General features: G+C 41.3%; 1 protein-coding gene across 1 annotated transcript; it reads left to right on the top strand.

Moving 5' to 3' along the window:
• Nucleotides 1–240: 240 nt before the first annotated feature.
• mau2 (MAU2 sister chromatid cohesion factor) lies at nt 241–12134 on the top strand. Its single transcript, XM_082514185.1, has 19 exons — nt 241–594; nt 688–702; nt 836–904; nt 1383–1478; nt 1576–1670; nt 1768–1795; nt 1897–2052; nt 3343–3489; nt 3595–3685; nt 3769–3872; nt 4018–4095; nt 5222–5287; nt 5579–5662; nt 5793–5842; nt 5939–6016; nt 6092–6203; nt 6309–6399; nt 9447–9574; nt 9664–12134. Exons 1-19 carry the CDS (start codon nt 361–363, stop codon nt 9736–9738), a joined length of 1797 nt encoding a protein of 598 aa, XP_082370311.1. The 5' UTR covers nt 241–360; the 3' UTR covers nt 9739–12134.
• Nucleotides 12135–16060: the final 3926 nt, after the last annotated feature.

The raw sequence follows: 16060 nt of genomic DNA on the forward strand, positions 1-16060 counted from the left end.
TTTGAAATGATATTTTTACTTTGACGAATACCCTTTCAAAATAAAGGAGGGGATTTCAATTATTTATAAAAGTAACTTGTCAAAAAACTAAATGATGGAAAATTGTTCTTTCTGTTTGAATATTGTATCCACGTCAGGCAAGTTTAACAGATAGGTTTACAACATACTAAATATGTTCTTGTTTGGTGTGTCCATATTTGAAAAGCTATAACCGGAAGTTATTTTTCTTCGGACTAGCTCCCTGGCGCTATTACTCCGATTCATGCAAATGACAGAGGTGGAACGCGCAGCTGGGGCAAGCTGAAGCTGGGGACGTTGTCCCAACGGTAAATTGTTGTTTTTATCCCCGGACGACTTGGGATGGCAGCGAGCACAGAGGCCCCGGAGCCTTGGTATCTGGCTCTGCTGGGCTTTGCGGAACATTTCCGCACGTCGAGTCCTCCAAAGATCCGACTCTGCGTCCACTGTCTGCAAGCAGTGTTTCAGTTCAAGCCGCCCCCGAGGGTCGAGGCCCGGACTCACCTCCAGCTGGGCTCGGTGCTGTACCGCCACACAAAGAACAGCGAGCTGGCCCAGAGTCACCTGGAGAAAGCGGTGAGCAGCACTGATGATCAGTACTAGAAACACCACCACCCAGGGTCCACCGTGCTCTCACTGATGATCTGTTTCCTTTTTTTTCTTCCTTAGTGGTTCATATCACAGCAGATATCCTTTTTCATGTGCAGTATTAAAACCCATGCAACCCGTTTTTGTTTTTTTAAGTTGTGCCACTTAAGCATCTCCTTAAAACCAGGTGAGTTTTCACATTGTAGGTTGCATCTTTAACAACACCTATCAGATCTCTCAGTTTGAAGATGTCAAGTTTGAGGCAGCGAGTATTCTCTCCGAGTTTTACTGTCAACAGGTATGTACATCCATGTTATCATCATCTTCCCTGTTTGTAAAAAAAAAAACAATGCTTGGACAAACTTTTGCAGAGGTGCATTTGTTTATTTTATTGGGTTTTGCTCGCAGTGACGGCATACTCACTGCTGTACCGCTGAGCACACCTGACTCACGTGCAAGTTTTGTGTTCAGAACTCAGAGATAACAACCTGAAAAACCTCTGGCCAATAATCTGAATGAATAAAATGCATGCTCTCATGCATGTGTGTTTGTGTATATATAACTGTCTATGTGCCATGTTGATGTCATGTTAGCATCCTCTCTTGTCTACTCTATTCTGTACACTGAGAGCAAAGAAGTAACTGGAGCTTAATTCTTTGTGCGTGTACACATAGTTGATCAATAAAGCTGATTCTGATTCCAATTAGATTGTGACTTAAAGTCAAGAGAAAATGAATTCAGATTCTTTCAATTACTTATTTGCTTCTTTCTCCAAGAACTTGGTGGACTCTGCAAAGCCGGTGCTGCGGAAGGCCATCCAGATCTCCCAGCAAACTCCCTACTGGCACTGCAGGCTGCTTTTTCAGCTGGCAGTAAGAAACCTCTCAACATTACAAACCTACTCGTGCCCGTTATGTTAATTTGAAGCGCGGCTGATGTATGAGCGCAATGTTGTTCTGTCTCCTTCAGCAACTGCACGCACTGGAGAAAGATTTGGTGTCCGCCTGTGACCTATTAGGAGTTGGAGCAGAGTACGCAAGAGTCATGGGATCAGAATACACGAGGTAAACGGGTCAGATTTCTGTTTTCCGAGTGAGATAAGTGATTCATCCGTGGTCATGCATTTACTCACGTTAAGTTTGTTCTTTCATTTTCCCACAGAGCCCTCTTCTTGTTAAGCAAAGGAATGGTAAGCTTAAATCATTCTCCTCTAACTAAAAGCGCTCGATGTGTTAACTTGTGTTGTTTTCTGATTATGCAGCTTCTTAATGTGTGTTTGTGGCTCTGTAGCTACTGCTGATGGAGAGGAAGCTGAGCGAGGTCCACCCGCTGCTGACACTATGTGGGACCATTGTGGAGAACTGGCAGGGAAACCCCATTCAGAAGGAGTCGCTGAGAGTTTTCTTCCTGGTATTGCAGGTTACACACTACTTGGATGCTGGACAGGTATTCCCGTGGTTCATTACCGGCTCTAAATAGATACGTTATTGTTGAAGTTTCACAAAAATGTAAGAAACATCTATTTTAAATCAAGTTTTTTTTTTTTAACCCCATAACTTGTGCCAGATATCAAATATAAATCTGTATGCTTTTACATTATGCTAAAATGATGCTCAGAGCAAAGTTAAAGCTGCAGTGTGTAAAATCTCACCACTAGATGTCAGTAGATTGCAGATTGCGGATAACTAAGTTCTGTCTTCTTATCCATCCCAATTCAAATGCATAATTCCAGCGACGGTGGCCTCTGTAGGGCAAACAACTCTCACCTCCGCTCATCTGTAATCAGTGTAGGCTGTCTGTCCGCTGTTTACCTCAGATATCAATATGTGTCCACATCTATTTAGTGTATTGGAGGCTGTGAAGCTTTGTAAAAGGATATTGGCTGTTGAGTCAGTGAAGCTCAGTTCTGTTCGATAACAGCATTACTGTGATGAGTTGTTGAGGATATGCTGAACTTTTCTGCCAGTAAACGCTGCTCTATTTGCTGTTGTTAGCCAGCATTGGTGAAACTTTCGTTAAAGTGGGTCTAACATTGCTGGGCTCTGATGTTTGGTGAATAAACCCTCATGTGGTGAGAGAGTGTAATCAGTTTATCGCAGGAAAAGTGGAATTTTCAGGACACTCGAGCCTGGCAATAATGTTAGCTTATAACCAGCTGCTGATGTTGTTTAGCCATCTTATTGTCAGCTACCTGGAGATAAGATGCTTGTGTGCGTTTTTTGTGTGTTAGAGCCCTGACTTCAGTTCATAGATGAGGCTTCAGGTGTTGAGGAGGTTTTATCTAGATGTCGGTGGGTTATCTCTTTCCTTCACGCTTTCACTTCTTCGGTGACGGGGCCCCTTCTCTGACAAGAAAACACATTTATGATTCTTCATATCTGGAGTCTGGAAGTGCAGGCACGATTTGCTTCCACGTCACAGGAACGGCTACGACTTCTCTTCTCCCTGACCTTTGGTGTCCTACTTATGCGGCTGGTCTCTAGCCACATACATAAAACTGGATTTGGTGAAAGGTCCACTGTATTTAAGATTAAAGGGTAACATGTCAGCTTCTACTCACTGGTGCCTGCTCCTACTTATTTTTAATGGATTAATTCTCAAGTTATGAGAATGCATACATTTGTTGGAAGGCATATTTACACACTAATCACTGTATAAAAAGAGTATTCAATTTTATTTTTTCTTTTAAATGACCGACTGTAACCTTCAAAGTGTCTGTGCACGTGTCGGATTCAGGTAAAGAGCGTGAAGCCCTGTCTGAAGCAGCTGCAGCAGTGCATCCAGACCATCTCCACTCTCCACGACGATGAGATCCTTCCCACTAATCCAGCAGCCCTTTTCCACTGGCTGCCCAAGGAGCACATGTGTGTGCTTGTGTATCTGGTGAGATGCTGTTACTGACACACAGCTTGCGAAAGACTCTGAAAGTATAGTGCAAAAGCAGATAACGTTTTGTGTAATATCGCTTGTTTGTTTTTGTCTGAAAAGGTGACTGTGATGCACTCCATGCAGGCGGGATACTTGGAGAAAGCACAGAAGTACACAGACAAGGCGCTCATGCAGCTGGAGAAGCTGAAGAGTAAGTTTGATGGCGTACACTCGCTTATTATTTCCTACTTGATGATGGTGTTAATCAATCACCTCCGATTTGTGTGCTCAAAGTGCTGGACAGCAGTCCCATCCTGTCCACGTTTCAAGTCATCCTGCTGGAGCATATCATCATGTGCCGGCTGGTCACTGGACACAAGGCCACAGCTTTACAAGAAGTGAGTCACCAGCTGTAGAGATTTTATCCTTACGTTGTCAGATGAATGATTCTGGATAAAAGCATAGATTCTGTGACATTAACGTACTTTGGAGATTCTCAGCAGTTTGCAGTTGTAGCTTAAGATTGCAATGGTTTGTGTTCAGATTTCTCAGGTTTGCCAGCTGTGCCAGCAGTCACCCAGGCTGTTTACCAACCACGCAGCCCAGCTTCATACACTCCTGGTAAGTCTGCAGTTAAAGAAAATGCACATGAGCAGCAGCTGTGAGCACTTCTATGAAAGCAGAGGTTTTGGTAGCTTCGTGGTCTGGAGCATTCAGGTGTGTTTTAACACAGCACGAAGAAGGAAGGACATCAGCAGTGACATTAAAGGAACAATTTTTGCTGCCCATCAGTCTGGGAAGTGAGTCACTGAAGTTCATTCTACACTGAGGATGATTATTCACCCCAAGGTCAGCGCGTGTACTGCTCAGAGAAACTGCAGAAACACTCAAGAGCTACATCTCAGACTGCAGACCTCAGTTGGCACATTAGAAAACTATATACCAAAGTATTATAGAGTCAGATGTGAAGCCATCTGCCACACAGATAAAGGTTGGCTGACAGTGAGTCATGCAGTGGGAAAATGATCCCAAGGAAACCTACAACAGTGGCCGAGTCAAAGTCCAGACTTTAACCCGACTGAAAGTCTGTGCTGGGACCTTAAGAGAGCTGTGCATAAGTGAATGCTCACAAACCTCCACGAGATGAAGCAACGTTGTGAAGAAGAGTGGGTTAAAATTCCTCCAAAGCAACACGAGAGATTGAAGTCATACAGAAAATGTTCACTTCAAGTTATTACTGCTAGAAGTGCTTCTACAAGCTATTGAATCATTAGGTGTACTTAGTTTTTCACACACTGGTTCTGGATTTTGACTCCATCATCTTTGCTGTTGATCACGAACCTGATTAAGGACCAGATGGTTCTTTTATTTTTTTTACGTCTGATATGTAAAATGTCAGCTTTGAAACTGCGTACGTTCTTTTTTACATGACTGATGATACAAAGCTTTATGGAAAATAGGACATTCAGTGCATTTCAGAAGACTGATGCTATAAAAAGAAGTTCAGCAGAAGTATCTACATTGGTCCCTGATGCATGTACAACCTTCCCATTTACGATCTGTGCTTTTTCAAGGTTTCAGTTAAATCCCAATGAAATGTGTCACATAAGTGTGCACTTGTGGTTGATGTTCTATAGCTTATGGTTCTGTTCAAGTGCCTCTCTAACTGCTCGCTTACTGTTTACAAACTACAACTGTCTCATTTAATATGAAGCATTAACACCTGTTTTCTCTTCTTGTGTCTCAGGGCCTGTACTGTATCTCAGTGAACTGCATGGACAATGCTGAAGCCCAGTTCACTGCAGCTCTGCAGGTGAGTTTCGTCATCGCCATCAGCTCCGGATTTGTTTGTCCTTTCATTTCTTTTTAGATCCCAAGTCCCAGGTGCATTGTGAACTCGCCATGAACTCTTCGGGTTATCCAGATACTGGAAACCCGGTAGGATACCAAACATCTGTTTGTATCAGTTCATGCACGGCTAACTTTTTTACACAAAGTGACCGTCTGTCAGCAATGACTGTAATTTTATTATTATTTTTTGGCTCTGTGGTGTTCAGATAGCTCTGTGCTGTCAGTGAGTCCCTGTGTCTCTTTCCTCTGTTAGATGACGACACATCAGGAACTGTGGACGTTCATTGTGACAAACCTGGCAAGCGTCTACATTCGGGAAGGGAACAGACATCAAGAGGTTTGAAAGTTGCTGCTTTAGTAGTATTTAAATTCCTTTTTTTTTTCTTTTTTTTTTTTAAATAAATGTTTGCCTCCTTTGGTTTAAATTCCCTTTTCTGTGTGTGTGTTTGTGTTTTTTTTATTAACAGCTATATAGCCTTTTAGAGAGGATTAACCCTGATCACAACTTTCCTGTCAGGTAGCTATAGAGGCTGCATAGACAAACACATCGTGCAGATTTGTTACTTTTTTGGCATTTTTTATTGTTTTAAAATAAAATAACTGACTTTTTCAGCTCTCATTGCCTTCGAGCTGCAGCGTTTTACATCAGAGGGCTCCTGTCTTTCTTTCAGGGACGTTACAACGAGGCAAAGTAAGTTACTTTTTTTAATATTCTGTTCTTGTTGTTTGGGATGAGGGAGATTATCGTGAAAATTTATATCAACAGGAGATTTCTAAGGGAGACTCTGAAGATGTCTAATGCAGAGGATCTAAACAGGCTGATGGCGTGCTCGCTCGTCCTACTGGGCCACATCTTCTTTGTTCTAGGCAACCACAGGGTGAGACTGCAAACCACCGCATGTTCTGCACGTTAGACCACGCACGCTGTGGCACAGTTATTTTAGGACTGCGGATGTGATCGCGACTTCATTTCTTTTTTCCAGGAAAGCAACAACATGGTGGTTCCTGCCATGCAGCTGGCAAGCAAGATCCCAGACATGTCTGTGCAGCTCTGGTCTTCGGCACTTCTTAAAGGTACAGCTGTCACAGAGCCTTTCTTCAATTTTTGTGTTATGGTCAGTTTATGGGATAAAATTAATTTACCTAAGATGGGTCCAAATAGTTTGTAATCTCGAGAGGAGTTTTATGAGCTAAAATCCCTCTTAAGATTACAAACAACAAAATTGTGACAATATTTGGCCTGAAGGGGTCGCAATGGACAAGCGCTGCGTTTGGAGTAGTTCAACCTGAAGAATACATTCAGTTGTGAACCTTAAAGAAGTTATTATGAGAGATGATGTTTCAACTTAATTATTAAGTTTAGCTCATCGGACTGAAGGACCAATGAGCTAGTGTCACGACACAGTGATTACCCAATGGGTCTTCACCCAAACTGCCCTAAAGGTCATGGTCATTTTGAGGGCCCCTTTCCATTTTCAGAGCATAACTGTCATGCACATTAGTCACAGGGTCACACAGTCAGAGATTCTCTGTGCTGATAAATTGTGTACGCACAAAATGAGGAAAGGACTCCATGAAATGATGTGATAGCTTTGTCACATGTTTCATCATTTTAGTCATGATCATGGAGGGATCCTATTGGTCGACTCCCAGATTAGAAAGGTGTGGTATGGAGCTTTTGTCACCATTATGCTGACATCAGTGACAAGCTCATATCTTCACATATTTTCATGATTTTTATCACCATAGTTACTTCTGACTATGTAGCCATAAACTTTGTGAACTCAAACATTTCTGTTTGCGAGCCTCCTCCACCTGCAGTGGGGTTTTATTCTCATTAGTCGGTGCAGTACAGCCAAGCAGTGTAAATGTATCACTTTGTTTTTGAACACTTCACAGTCCTGTGAGTAGTGTTTGAGCATGAGCTACTATGTGACTGCGCAAAACTCTCAAGCCACCTCTTATTTCATAATATTTTGCTCTGAAAATAGGAAACAAATGCAGTGGTTTATTGAAACATGTACAAATATACATGGGAATACAGTATATAAGGCAAAAACAGAGTTTGTACACTTCTAACAAGCTTAAAAGTCCACATCTGGTTTGACAATCTTTAATCATTAACACAGGCTGAACTGTCTAGGCAGCTTTCTTGTAATTTATTTAAGTAGTCTGCAGGAATATTTCTTTACACTTCCTTGAAGGACATTCAAAGCTCTTCTTTGGATGTTTCTGCCTTTTTGTTCTGTTCTCTGTGAAGATGATCCCACACTGCTTCAATATTGTTGATGTCTGGGTTTTTGGGAAGCCAGTCCATATCCACTGATATCCAGGCATGCTTTTATTTTATCGGCAGTGTGTTTGGGATCGTCGTCATGCTGAAAAATGAAGCCTTTGGCAGTTTAGTGCTTTTATTTCATGGTGTATCTGAATCTGATGGTACAGGTGAATTTATAATTCCATCAATTTTGACTATATCCCCAATGCCAGTGGCTGAAAAGGAAGCTCAAACATGACAGAGCCTCCACCGTGTTTTACAGCTGGCTGTAAACGCTCACTGTTGTACCTCTCTCCTCACCTCATCCACACAAATCGATAAAAATTTAAATCTCTCCATAAAATCTTCGCCACTGATTGTCAGTCCAGCTCTTGTGTAGTTTGGCATGCCTCAGCCTTTCCTCCTTGTTTCCCTTCCTTAAGAATGACTTTTTGACAGCCACCCCTTCTACTGAGACCATTTCTGATGAGGCTTCACTGAACAGTAGATGGATCAGCTGAAGATCCAGATGCATCTCTCAGGTCTTTACTGAATTCTTTCCTACTTCTTAAGGATATTACTTTCAGATTCTGTTCATCTGCTGTGGATAGTTTTAGTCTTGCAACTTGTTCCTCCACTTGTCCAGTGTCCTCAACTTTTTTTAAGAACACACTGCACACCAAGTTGAGATATGCCAAGTTTTTATCTAACAGCTTTTTCAGAATCACCTTGTTATTGCAAAAATATCTTATGCCTGTCGAACCGGAGTTTTTTTGTTTGTTTTGTTTTGTCTTAAGGCACTTTGGTGCATAGAGATACGGTTTAAAATTGGTTCTTTGTGCAGTTTTCTGTTATGTGTATACACAACACTGGTTCATCCCCATCCCCTTCATCCCAAGTTTTTGTTTTTTTTATCCTTGAGTGATTCAAAGGTCAGTGTTAAGTGGCATAACAAAGAAAACAAACACATTAGCCTGAAAATGGTCGGATACAAGGAATGGCCTAAAAAGTGAGTGAAAAAGCAGCCAAAGACCAAAGAAGAGCTCTGAAAGACCTTCAGAAAGCTTGAACAACTATTGCTCAAGAGCACTTTATGAAACTACAAGAACGTCTGGCTCCTTAGAAGAAAACATAAAGCAATGAGAGGTGACTCGAGACTTTTCACGGTACTCTGTTGGTGGGCCACCTGTTATCTAGCCCATCCCCCTTATAGCACCATAATAGTTAACAGTTAGTTAGCTTATTTTCAGTAACAACAAAAAGAAAAAAACAGAACATTGTAACTTTGATGAATATGGTATTTATTTGTGGATTCTCTTATTTGACAGCTTTAGCTTGGTGTAATGGATAACCCAGTGGTTGATAATTAACAGTAATTTGTTTATTTTAGTCAAAATTCATGATGTGATCATGATAAATAAACTCCATGGCTCCACGGCTACAGCACAGTACACAATGCCCGTTACGTTTCTTTGAACTACATTGTTATTTTTGGCCAAGTGAACATACTAAGAACGCACCATCGCCTTCCTGGCACAGTTGTCGCTCCCTTCGAATAACAAAAGCGCTTTTTGATTTCCAGCTGATCATTTTGCACCAGTATTCGGTTCACGGTGAAAGATCCCTTGCAGAAAGGGCAGTGATATGCATTTCTCAGCCAGTTATAGCATCAATAAATCACAGAGTAATGAAGCCACAACTGAATTAGAACTGAACGAAGCTTGGGGAAAAACAAGTGGGTGAAAAATCATTTAATCACAGTACACACACGCACACATACGGCGCATTCTAGGTTTGGAAATGGTGTTTGGATCCAAAATAATTTAACAATCATCAGCATACACAATTAATCTTTTCCCAGCAGATTTGAACAAGGCTTGTGGAAACACCATGGACGCCCACGAGGCCGCGCAGATGCATCAGAACTTCTCCCAGCAGCTCCTGCAGGACCACATCGCAGCCTGCAGCCTCCCTGAACACAACCTCATCAGTGTGAGCACATCATCAATCAGTCACACTATAAACAGTGAGTCACTCCACCCTGGTTGGGTTTTCAAAGGAACCTCTGTTTTGTGTTTCAGTGGACAGACGGCCTCCCTCCTGTGCAGTTCCAGCCTCAGAATGGACCCACGACCAGCCTGGGCAGCCTACTCTGAGAACTCGATGCCACAATGACGGAGAAAATGAGAGACAGAGCAGCTGCTGCAGACAAAACGGTTAAAGAAAACTGAGGTGTCTGAAAGTAGAAGCAGCTGATAAAAGGGTAAAAAAAAAAAAAAGAGCGAGAGAGAGAAAGGAGAAGTAATGAATTTAAGGGAAAAAGTGAGGCACACTGCACTGTGTCATTTGGCAGACTTCCATTTGGTGCTTTCCTTCATCGTTTTTGGGGCACTGGGGCATCACAGCTGGGTTTGACTGGGTTAAAGTGCCCCTGTTGTGGTTCTTTATAGGCTCATACTCACTAGAATAGTTTTTCACACATTCATATTTTTTACACTGTACACTGCAGCGGTGCCACTTTTCACCCACTGTCTGAAGCACTCGGTTTTAAAAGCCCTTTGCATACCGACTTTGCCTGCCTTTTACCTTCTTTCTGAAATTTACCTGAAACCACAACACTGACGTGCTTTTAGCCAATGTGAACAGTGACTTTTATCGAACAGCGATTTTAGCAGCAGAGAGCAACGGGAGGAAAGATGGTTTCAAAGTGATGGCTAGTTTGCTTTAGTCGTACTGAGGTGGGTTTGTGTGAAGATCTGTAAATGAGTTTTGTTTGGGGTGTTAGAACAGGCAGTACATGTGAATGAAGAGAGTTGGAGAGAACAACAGTACTGTTAGCCACATTAGCCACACAGCATACAAACACTAAGCTTATAGAGATTTTCCTCATGTTGTGGGGACATTGCAGTAACTCTCAGAGTGTATGAAGACCACCTGATACATTTTTAAGTTGGCAGAAGTGGATGCAGAATAACAGCTGACTGCATCTGGATTTAATCAGCTCTTTAATCTTTGTCTGTGGGTGTGTCACACTAGTCATTATGCATGCATGCATTGTGTTATACACAGTGAGGTAGAAAGCCTGGACTGTAAACTGGCGTTTCAGGAAGTTCTGTTATTGAGAATAACTCCAGTTTGACACTAACGTTGGTCTTTGTAACTTTGCGAGGCTTTTAACTCCATTAAAGCATAACAGAGTCACTTTGAATGTTTTCAGAAAACACTGGGTTCTTTTAAATACCTCAAATAATAATGGAAGTGAGTGAGTACTGTGTGTTGCTGCTAACATAGGCTAGTATAAAAACTGTGTGTGGCTTTTTTCTGAGCAACAGACTCCACTGAGCACACCTGTGATGCCCACCACCTGACCTGCTTCTTTCTGTATGAAACAAAAAACAAAAGATCTGCAGTTTTGTTGAACTTTTCTTTTAAATTCACCCGCGTTGTTCCACGAACGTGACAGACGCAGTTCGTCTCTTAACCTTTGTTCCAAACCACCATGAATGTGTTCTTATATTAAGTCAAATAAAGCTTTTGGTTTTGAAGAGTTTGTTTTAAAGTCGAACCAGTGGCCAGACAGATGCGTTTAGCTTGTCGTTTCGTTGTGCACGAGTTCAGTATTTGTCTCTTTAAAAGCACAGGCCGACAGACTTTGATAGAGTATTTGTCAGGATATATTTGGATACACATTACAAAGCATACTATGTGTAATTATGTTAATGTTATGCAATGATATGTTTGATATGGCTTACTCGCTGAAAAGGATCAAATGTTTAAAGTTGTATGAAACGGCCAAACCAGCGGAGCATTTTGGAAACATCATAAGAACTTCTTGAACGTCCAGTTGTATGTAAAGTGTAAAATGTGACTGCGATGTCACAAAAAAAGACTAATCTGACATCTTTTGACACTACAGTCTTGCAGCCTGACTGTGCTTCCCTTTAGATTTTTTCATTTCACTCTCACTGTGTATATCTCTATGCTGTGCACATTTTCCCCGGGTCAACAAACCAGTAATAAGACTAGCATTTCTACTAAAATAGAACCGACTGTTACCTCTTTGCACATGTGCCGTTTCACAATGAAACCTGTAAACGTTTTCAGAGTTATACTGTTTTCCGTTTCACTTATCTCTTCCAGACGATGTCTTTATGTATCTATATTTAAATAACTTATTTATTTAAGGTTTTTTTTGGTTTTTTGCCGACACAGTTTATAATAGTTTTGATATATTATTATTATTATTATTATTATATAGCATGTAGGATATGATTTTTGAATTCATGCTAAAGTAGGAAAAGATTTAATTAGTTAAGACAGTTTTACAAATGTATTTTAAAAATCAACTACTGAGTTTCGTCAGCTGCATAGTGATTATTGCGATAAAGCAAAGACGTTCGGTTGGTACGGTGTGGTTGCCATTTATTTTATTGCCATTTTACAGCATGTGATGAAAGGGAATGTTTAATTTCTGTTCGCCATGTTGTCATTTTCATGACTTAACTTTAACACTTGTATAAATTTTTTTATGAATAAAGATTCTAAAGTTGAATCATTTGTTTGTTTTCACTGAATATGCTTCTACACTTGGATTCACTCTGAAACAACGTGCGGCGCTGCAGCGAGGAGAAAGCCTGATAACTGTGTGTTCAGCACATATGATTGAGTGAAATAATGCCTGCAGAGCCATACCAAAGATTTAGCTGTTTTAGCTTCTCCAGTAGAAGCACACACTCTGCATTACATCACATTGAACTGTGTGGGAAACCAGGCTGATGTGCTGTAATTGAATTATTTTGTCCACATGTTCAGTGCGTCCACTGTGTTTCATAATTCTTGTACATTATTTCAAAAAATGTCCAAAAAACACTGTTGTTTTGTCAGTTTGAAGTCTGCATCGATTTATGCGAGTCGCTTGAATGTGTTAAGAGCAGTCTTCACTTGCACTTGCGTTGCCGCACGGTGATGTCTGTCCGCCTTTTAATTTCCTGGCGTACAGATGGATCGTAGTGGAGGAAAATGCACCAAAAAATGTGAAACCCAAAACTTTGTGCGTGACGTAAAGTCAAAGAGATGTTTTGCAAAGAATTCTCCAAGTCCACACAGAAGTTAAGTTCAACCACAAGACCTGATTTTAATTATACAGCCTGTCTTCTAAAAGGGTTTGACGTTTTATGAACGCCTGAGATGATGTTTGATTAATGCAGCGGATTCCGAGCTGTGGTGTGGGCCTAACGGCCAGTCCTGGGGAAGCATGGACAACCATGGGGCAGGGGCCGGGGGGGATGAGTGAAAATCAACCAGAAGAGTTTGTTAAAGCCACCATGCTGGAGTTTATTTCTCTATGATTCAACTTGGATTTGTTCTTCTTTTTTTTTTTACTTGTGTGTGTGGAAATGACAAGTTTTTCCATCTTCTGGAGCCGGTTGACCATCTAAAGACTGGGATAGTTTTATTTTTTAATAGAATTTATCTGTTTTAATCACCCAAACTGAAAAACTTTTAATAGAAAAATTGCAACCCCACTGTATGAAGATAAATTTAATAGGTACTATCTTCTAGTTTGCTTCTTTAGTAGGTTCAATAAACCTAACCATGATGGGTGACAGGTGACCTGGAGGTTAAGACATGCTTAAAAGACAGACATGAATCTTACATTTGATTAATTTAAGGAGAAAAGGTTATGGTGTGAAAAACTACAGTATATGCATCCTTATGTAGGAGTGAGAACAGTGAATAGAAAATAGTAATTTCACATTAAGCCTACTGCTGTACATAACCGCTGTATGTGTTAATAATATCTTTGCAGCGCATGAAAAGTGTGAATGACATCAGGACCACAAGGGAAGTGAAGACCATCACCTGCTCAGACAAAAAGCCAACAAAGGTCTCGTGTTTCAGGTGTGGTGAAAGCTGGGTCCACTTTTAAAACCTCTTCATTTTGGTGAATGAGTTGCAGAAGATGTGAAAAGTGAAAATGTGTGCCACAACATATTCTCAAACCTCAGTACACAAAATTAAAAAGCTACACGTCCACCACTTTACACCTACAGCCCATCATTCACTCTGGATGATGAATTTGGAGCAGTTATTTTGAAAATCAGCCATCTGTCTTCTCTGCTGAGGTAAGGCATGCATGTGAGGTAGGACATGAAGGCACACCGGGGGCAGAGGGAGACAAGGTTTCACTGTTCAGTGAGCAGCCAGCCTGCAGAGTCCTGCCACAGAGGGAGACAGACACACACATGCGCTCGCGCGGTGGAGACTCCATTACATTTTTATCACCGTGATTACGCCAAACTTCATCTGCGTAATCTGATTAGAGAACAGACAGTAATCATTCACACGTTAGAAAGATGGTGCAACATCAGCGCAGTTTACAATGTAAACTGGTGAGGACCCTATAGCACCAATGAAACCCCTAAAACATTGAATGAACACTTAATTGGTGTCAGGCTGAGTTGGTTTAATAGATCCCTTTCTTATAGGTGGTTATGTCAGATCGGCACGCCCGTAGACTCATTTTCCTCTTTAAAGACGCTTAAATTGATTTTTACGCAAGTTGGAGAAAGGCCAGCAGGGTGGGAATCATGAATCCTTCAAAGCTTTTACAAATGAATTCACAGGAACAGCAAACATCTGCGCCCTGACTTCAAATTTATAACTTGTTTAATGTGAAAATGATCAAATAACTCCTTCTGTTCGCTAAATGTGTGCATGCGTGTTAACTTGATGCGCAGTTGCCTTTGTCCGCGTTCAGAAAAAGCACGAAATTTCCACCCACGAACATGAGGTTAGGCAGCCTGACGCAGATACCGGCATTCATCGGAGACCCCCTTACAAAAGCTCATCTTTTCTCAATACCTGATTTCTAGTCAATCTGATCCCAGTACACCTACACCCACCCCCTCTCTCCTCCTTTATTCCTTCGTGCACCGATGCCGCCGGGTGACTGTCTCCACCGAAGGAGGAGGAGGTTACAGTGAGAAGTGAAAACTTTTGGGACGCTCTAGGTGTCTTGGACGTAGCTGCTGAAAGGAGCCATTTCCTGCCAAATAGTGAGCCCGCCTAATCGTGACTGCTGCTGCTACTTCCTGCATTGTTACAGTGCTTAATGAGGATTAAGTTGAAGCTGTCATGTCGTAACGGGCGGCCATTAGGCTTGCTCCACACGGAGAGAGGAGCTGCAGGCTGGCCTCGCCTCACTATGATTTCTGAGCTGAACCCTTTCCACCTGGACTGGACCTGTAAAACCTTGCAGAGTGTACAATCCTGACCTTAATAAACACCATTCCTACTAGCATATCAATTATATATATATATATATATATATATATATATATATATATATATATATATATATATATATATATATATATATAAATATATGTGTGTGTGTGTGTGTGTGTGTGTGTGTGTGTGTGTGTGTGTGTGTGTGTGAGAATAAAATCTGCTTGGTTTAATAATCTTTATGAGCTACTTTGTTACTTAACAGGTCCAGCCTATTTAAACAAGCTATTTACACTTCTAACATAGATCACATGACAAGCATGTATGTAACCCAATAAGCCTTATTAAGTCTCTGGCTTCACACTTTGTCAATAGTACTCACTTCAAGGTTGTTCGTTTGGTTAATTATCCACTTTGATTAAATGATGAATCAGCCAATTAGTGTGTGTGTGTGTGTGTGTGTGTAACACTGTCCACACAATGTGAGAATAAAACCCAAAGACACCCAAAGTCTCCAAGATTTCACTCATTTATTGTCATAACGCCCTCCTGTTGGAGGGGTAGTGAATCACTCATATATCTACCGGGATACAACGTTGTCATTAACATAAATGTACTGATTTGTTTGATGAAATCAGTCAGTCAGTCCAAGCCTGTCCCAAGTGAACTGTATTTTCTGTATTTTATATCCTAAAAGCAAATGTTCACTAAATGTCAATAGCAGACATCTAATATCTTCAGTTTATGTATCCTAAAAAAACAAAAAAAAAGTCTGGCAAGGCTTCCACCTTGTAGACCTCTTCCAGAGGTGGACCGCTCCGCTTTGAAGTCTTTTCATTCAAAGTGCTTTGACTTGTGGCTTGGAAAAACTTCCCCCAGGGGTTGCAGAAAGTGACCAGAAATAACACAGAAGAGATGACTTCAGTGTTCTCAAGTGCAACTCACAGCCCTGATTGTTTTTTAATAGAGCTGGGATAACGCAGTTCTTCTCTATGGGTCTGCTGGAGGAGGAGGAGCAATATTTACAGAAAGATTCATCACAACCTGTAAACTCAAGACCGCCCCCCCCCCCCCCCCCTCATCTTAATTTGATTTTTTTTCTTTGTGCTGGGTGATTATGTGAAGATGGCTCCCTTGCTACAGATGTGATTGCTTTACACGAGACAATCTGTAGCCTCAGGAGATGGAACAGTGGGATGAGGGGACAGAAACAATCAGACCCGATGACACAGCAACATCTAGAGAGAG

The sequence above is a fragment of the Aulonocara stuartgranti genome, assembly GCF_965226115.1.
Source record: "Aulonocara stuartgranti genome assembly, chromosome: 18".
Taxonomy (NCBI): domain Eukaryota; kingdom Metazoa; phylum Chordata; class Actinopteri; order Cichliformes; family Cichlidae; genus Aulonocara; species Aulonocara stuartgranti.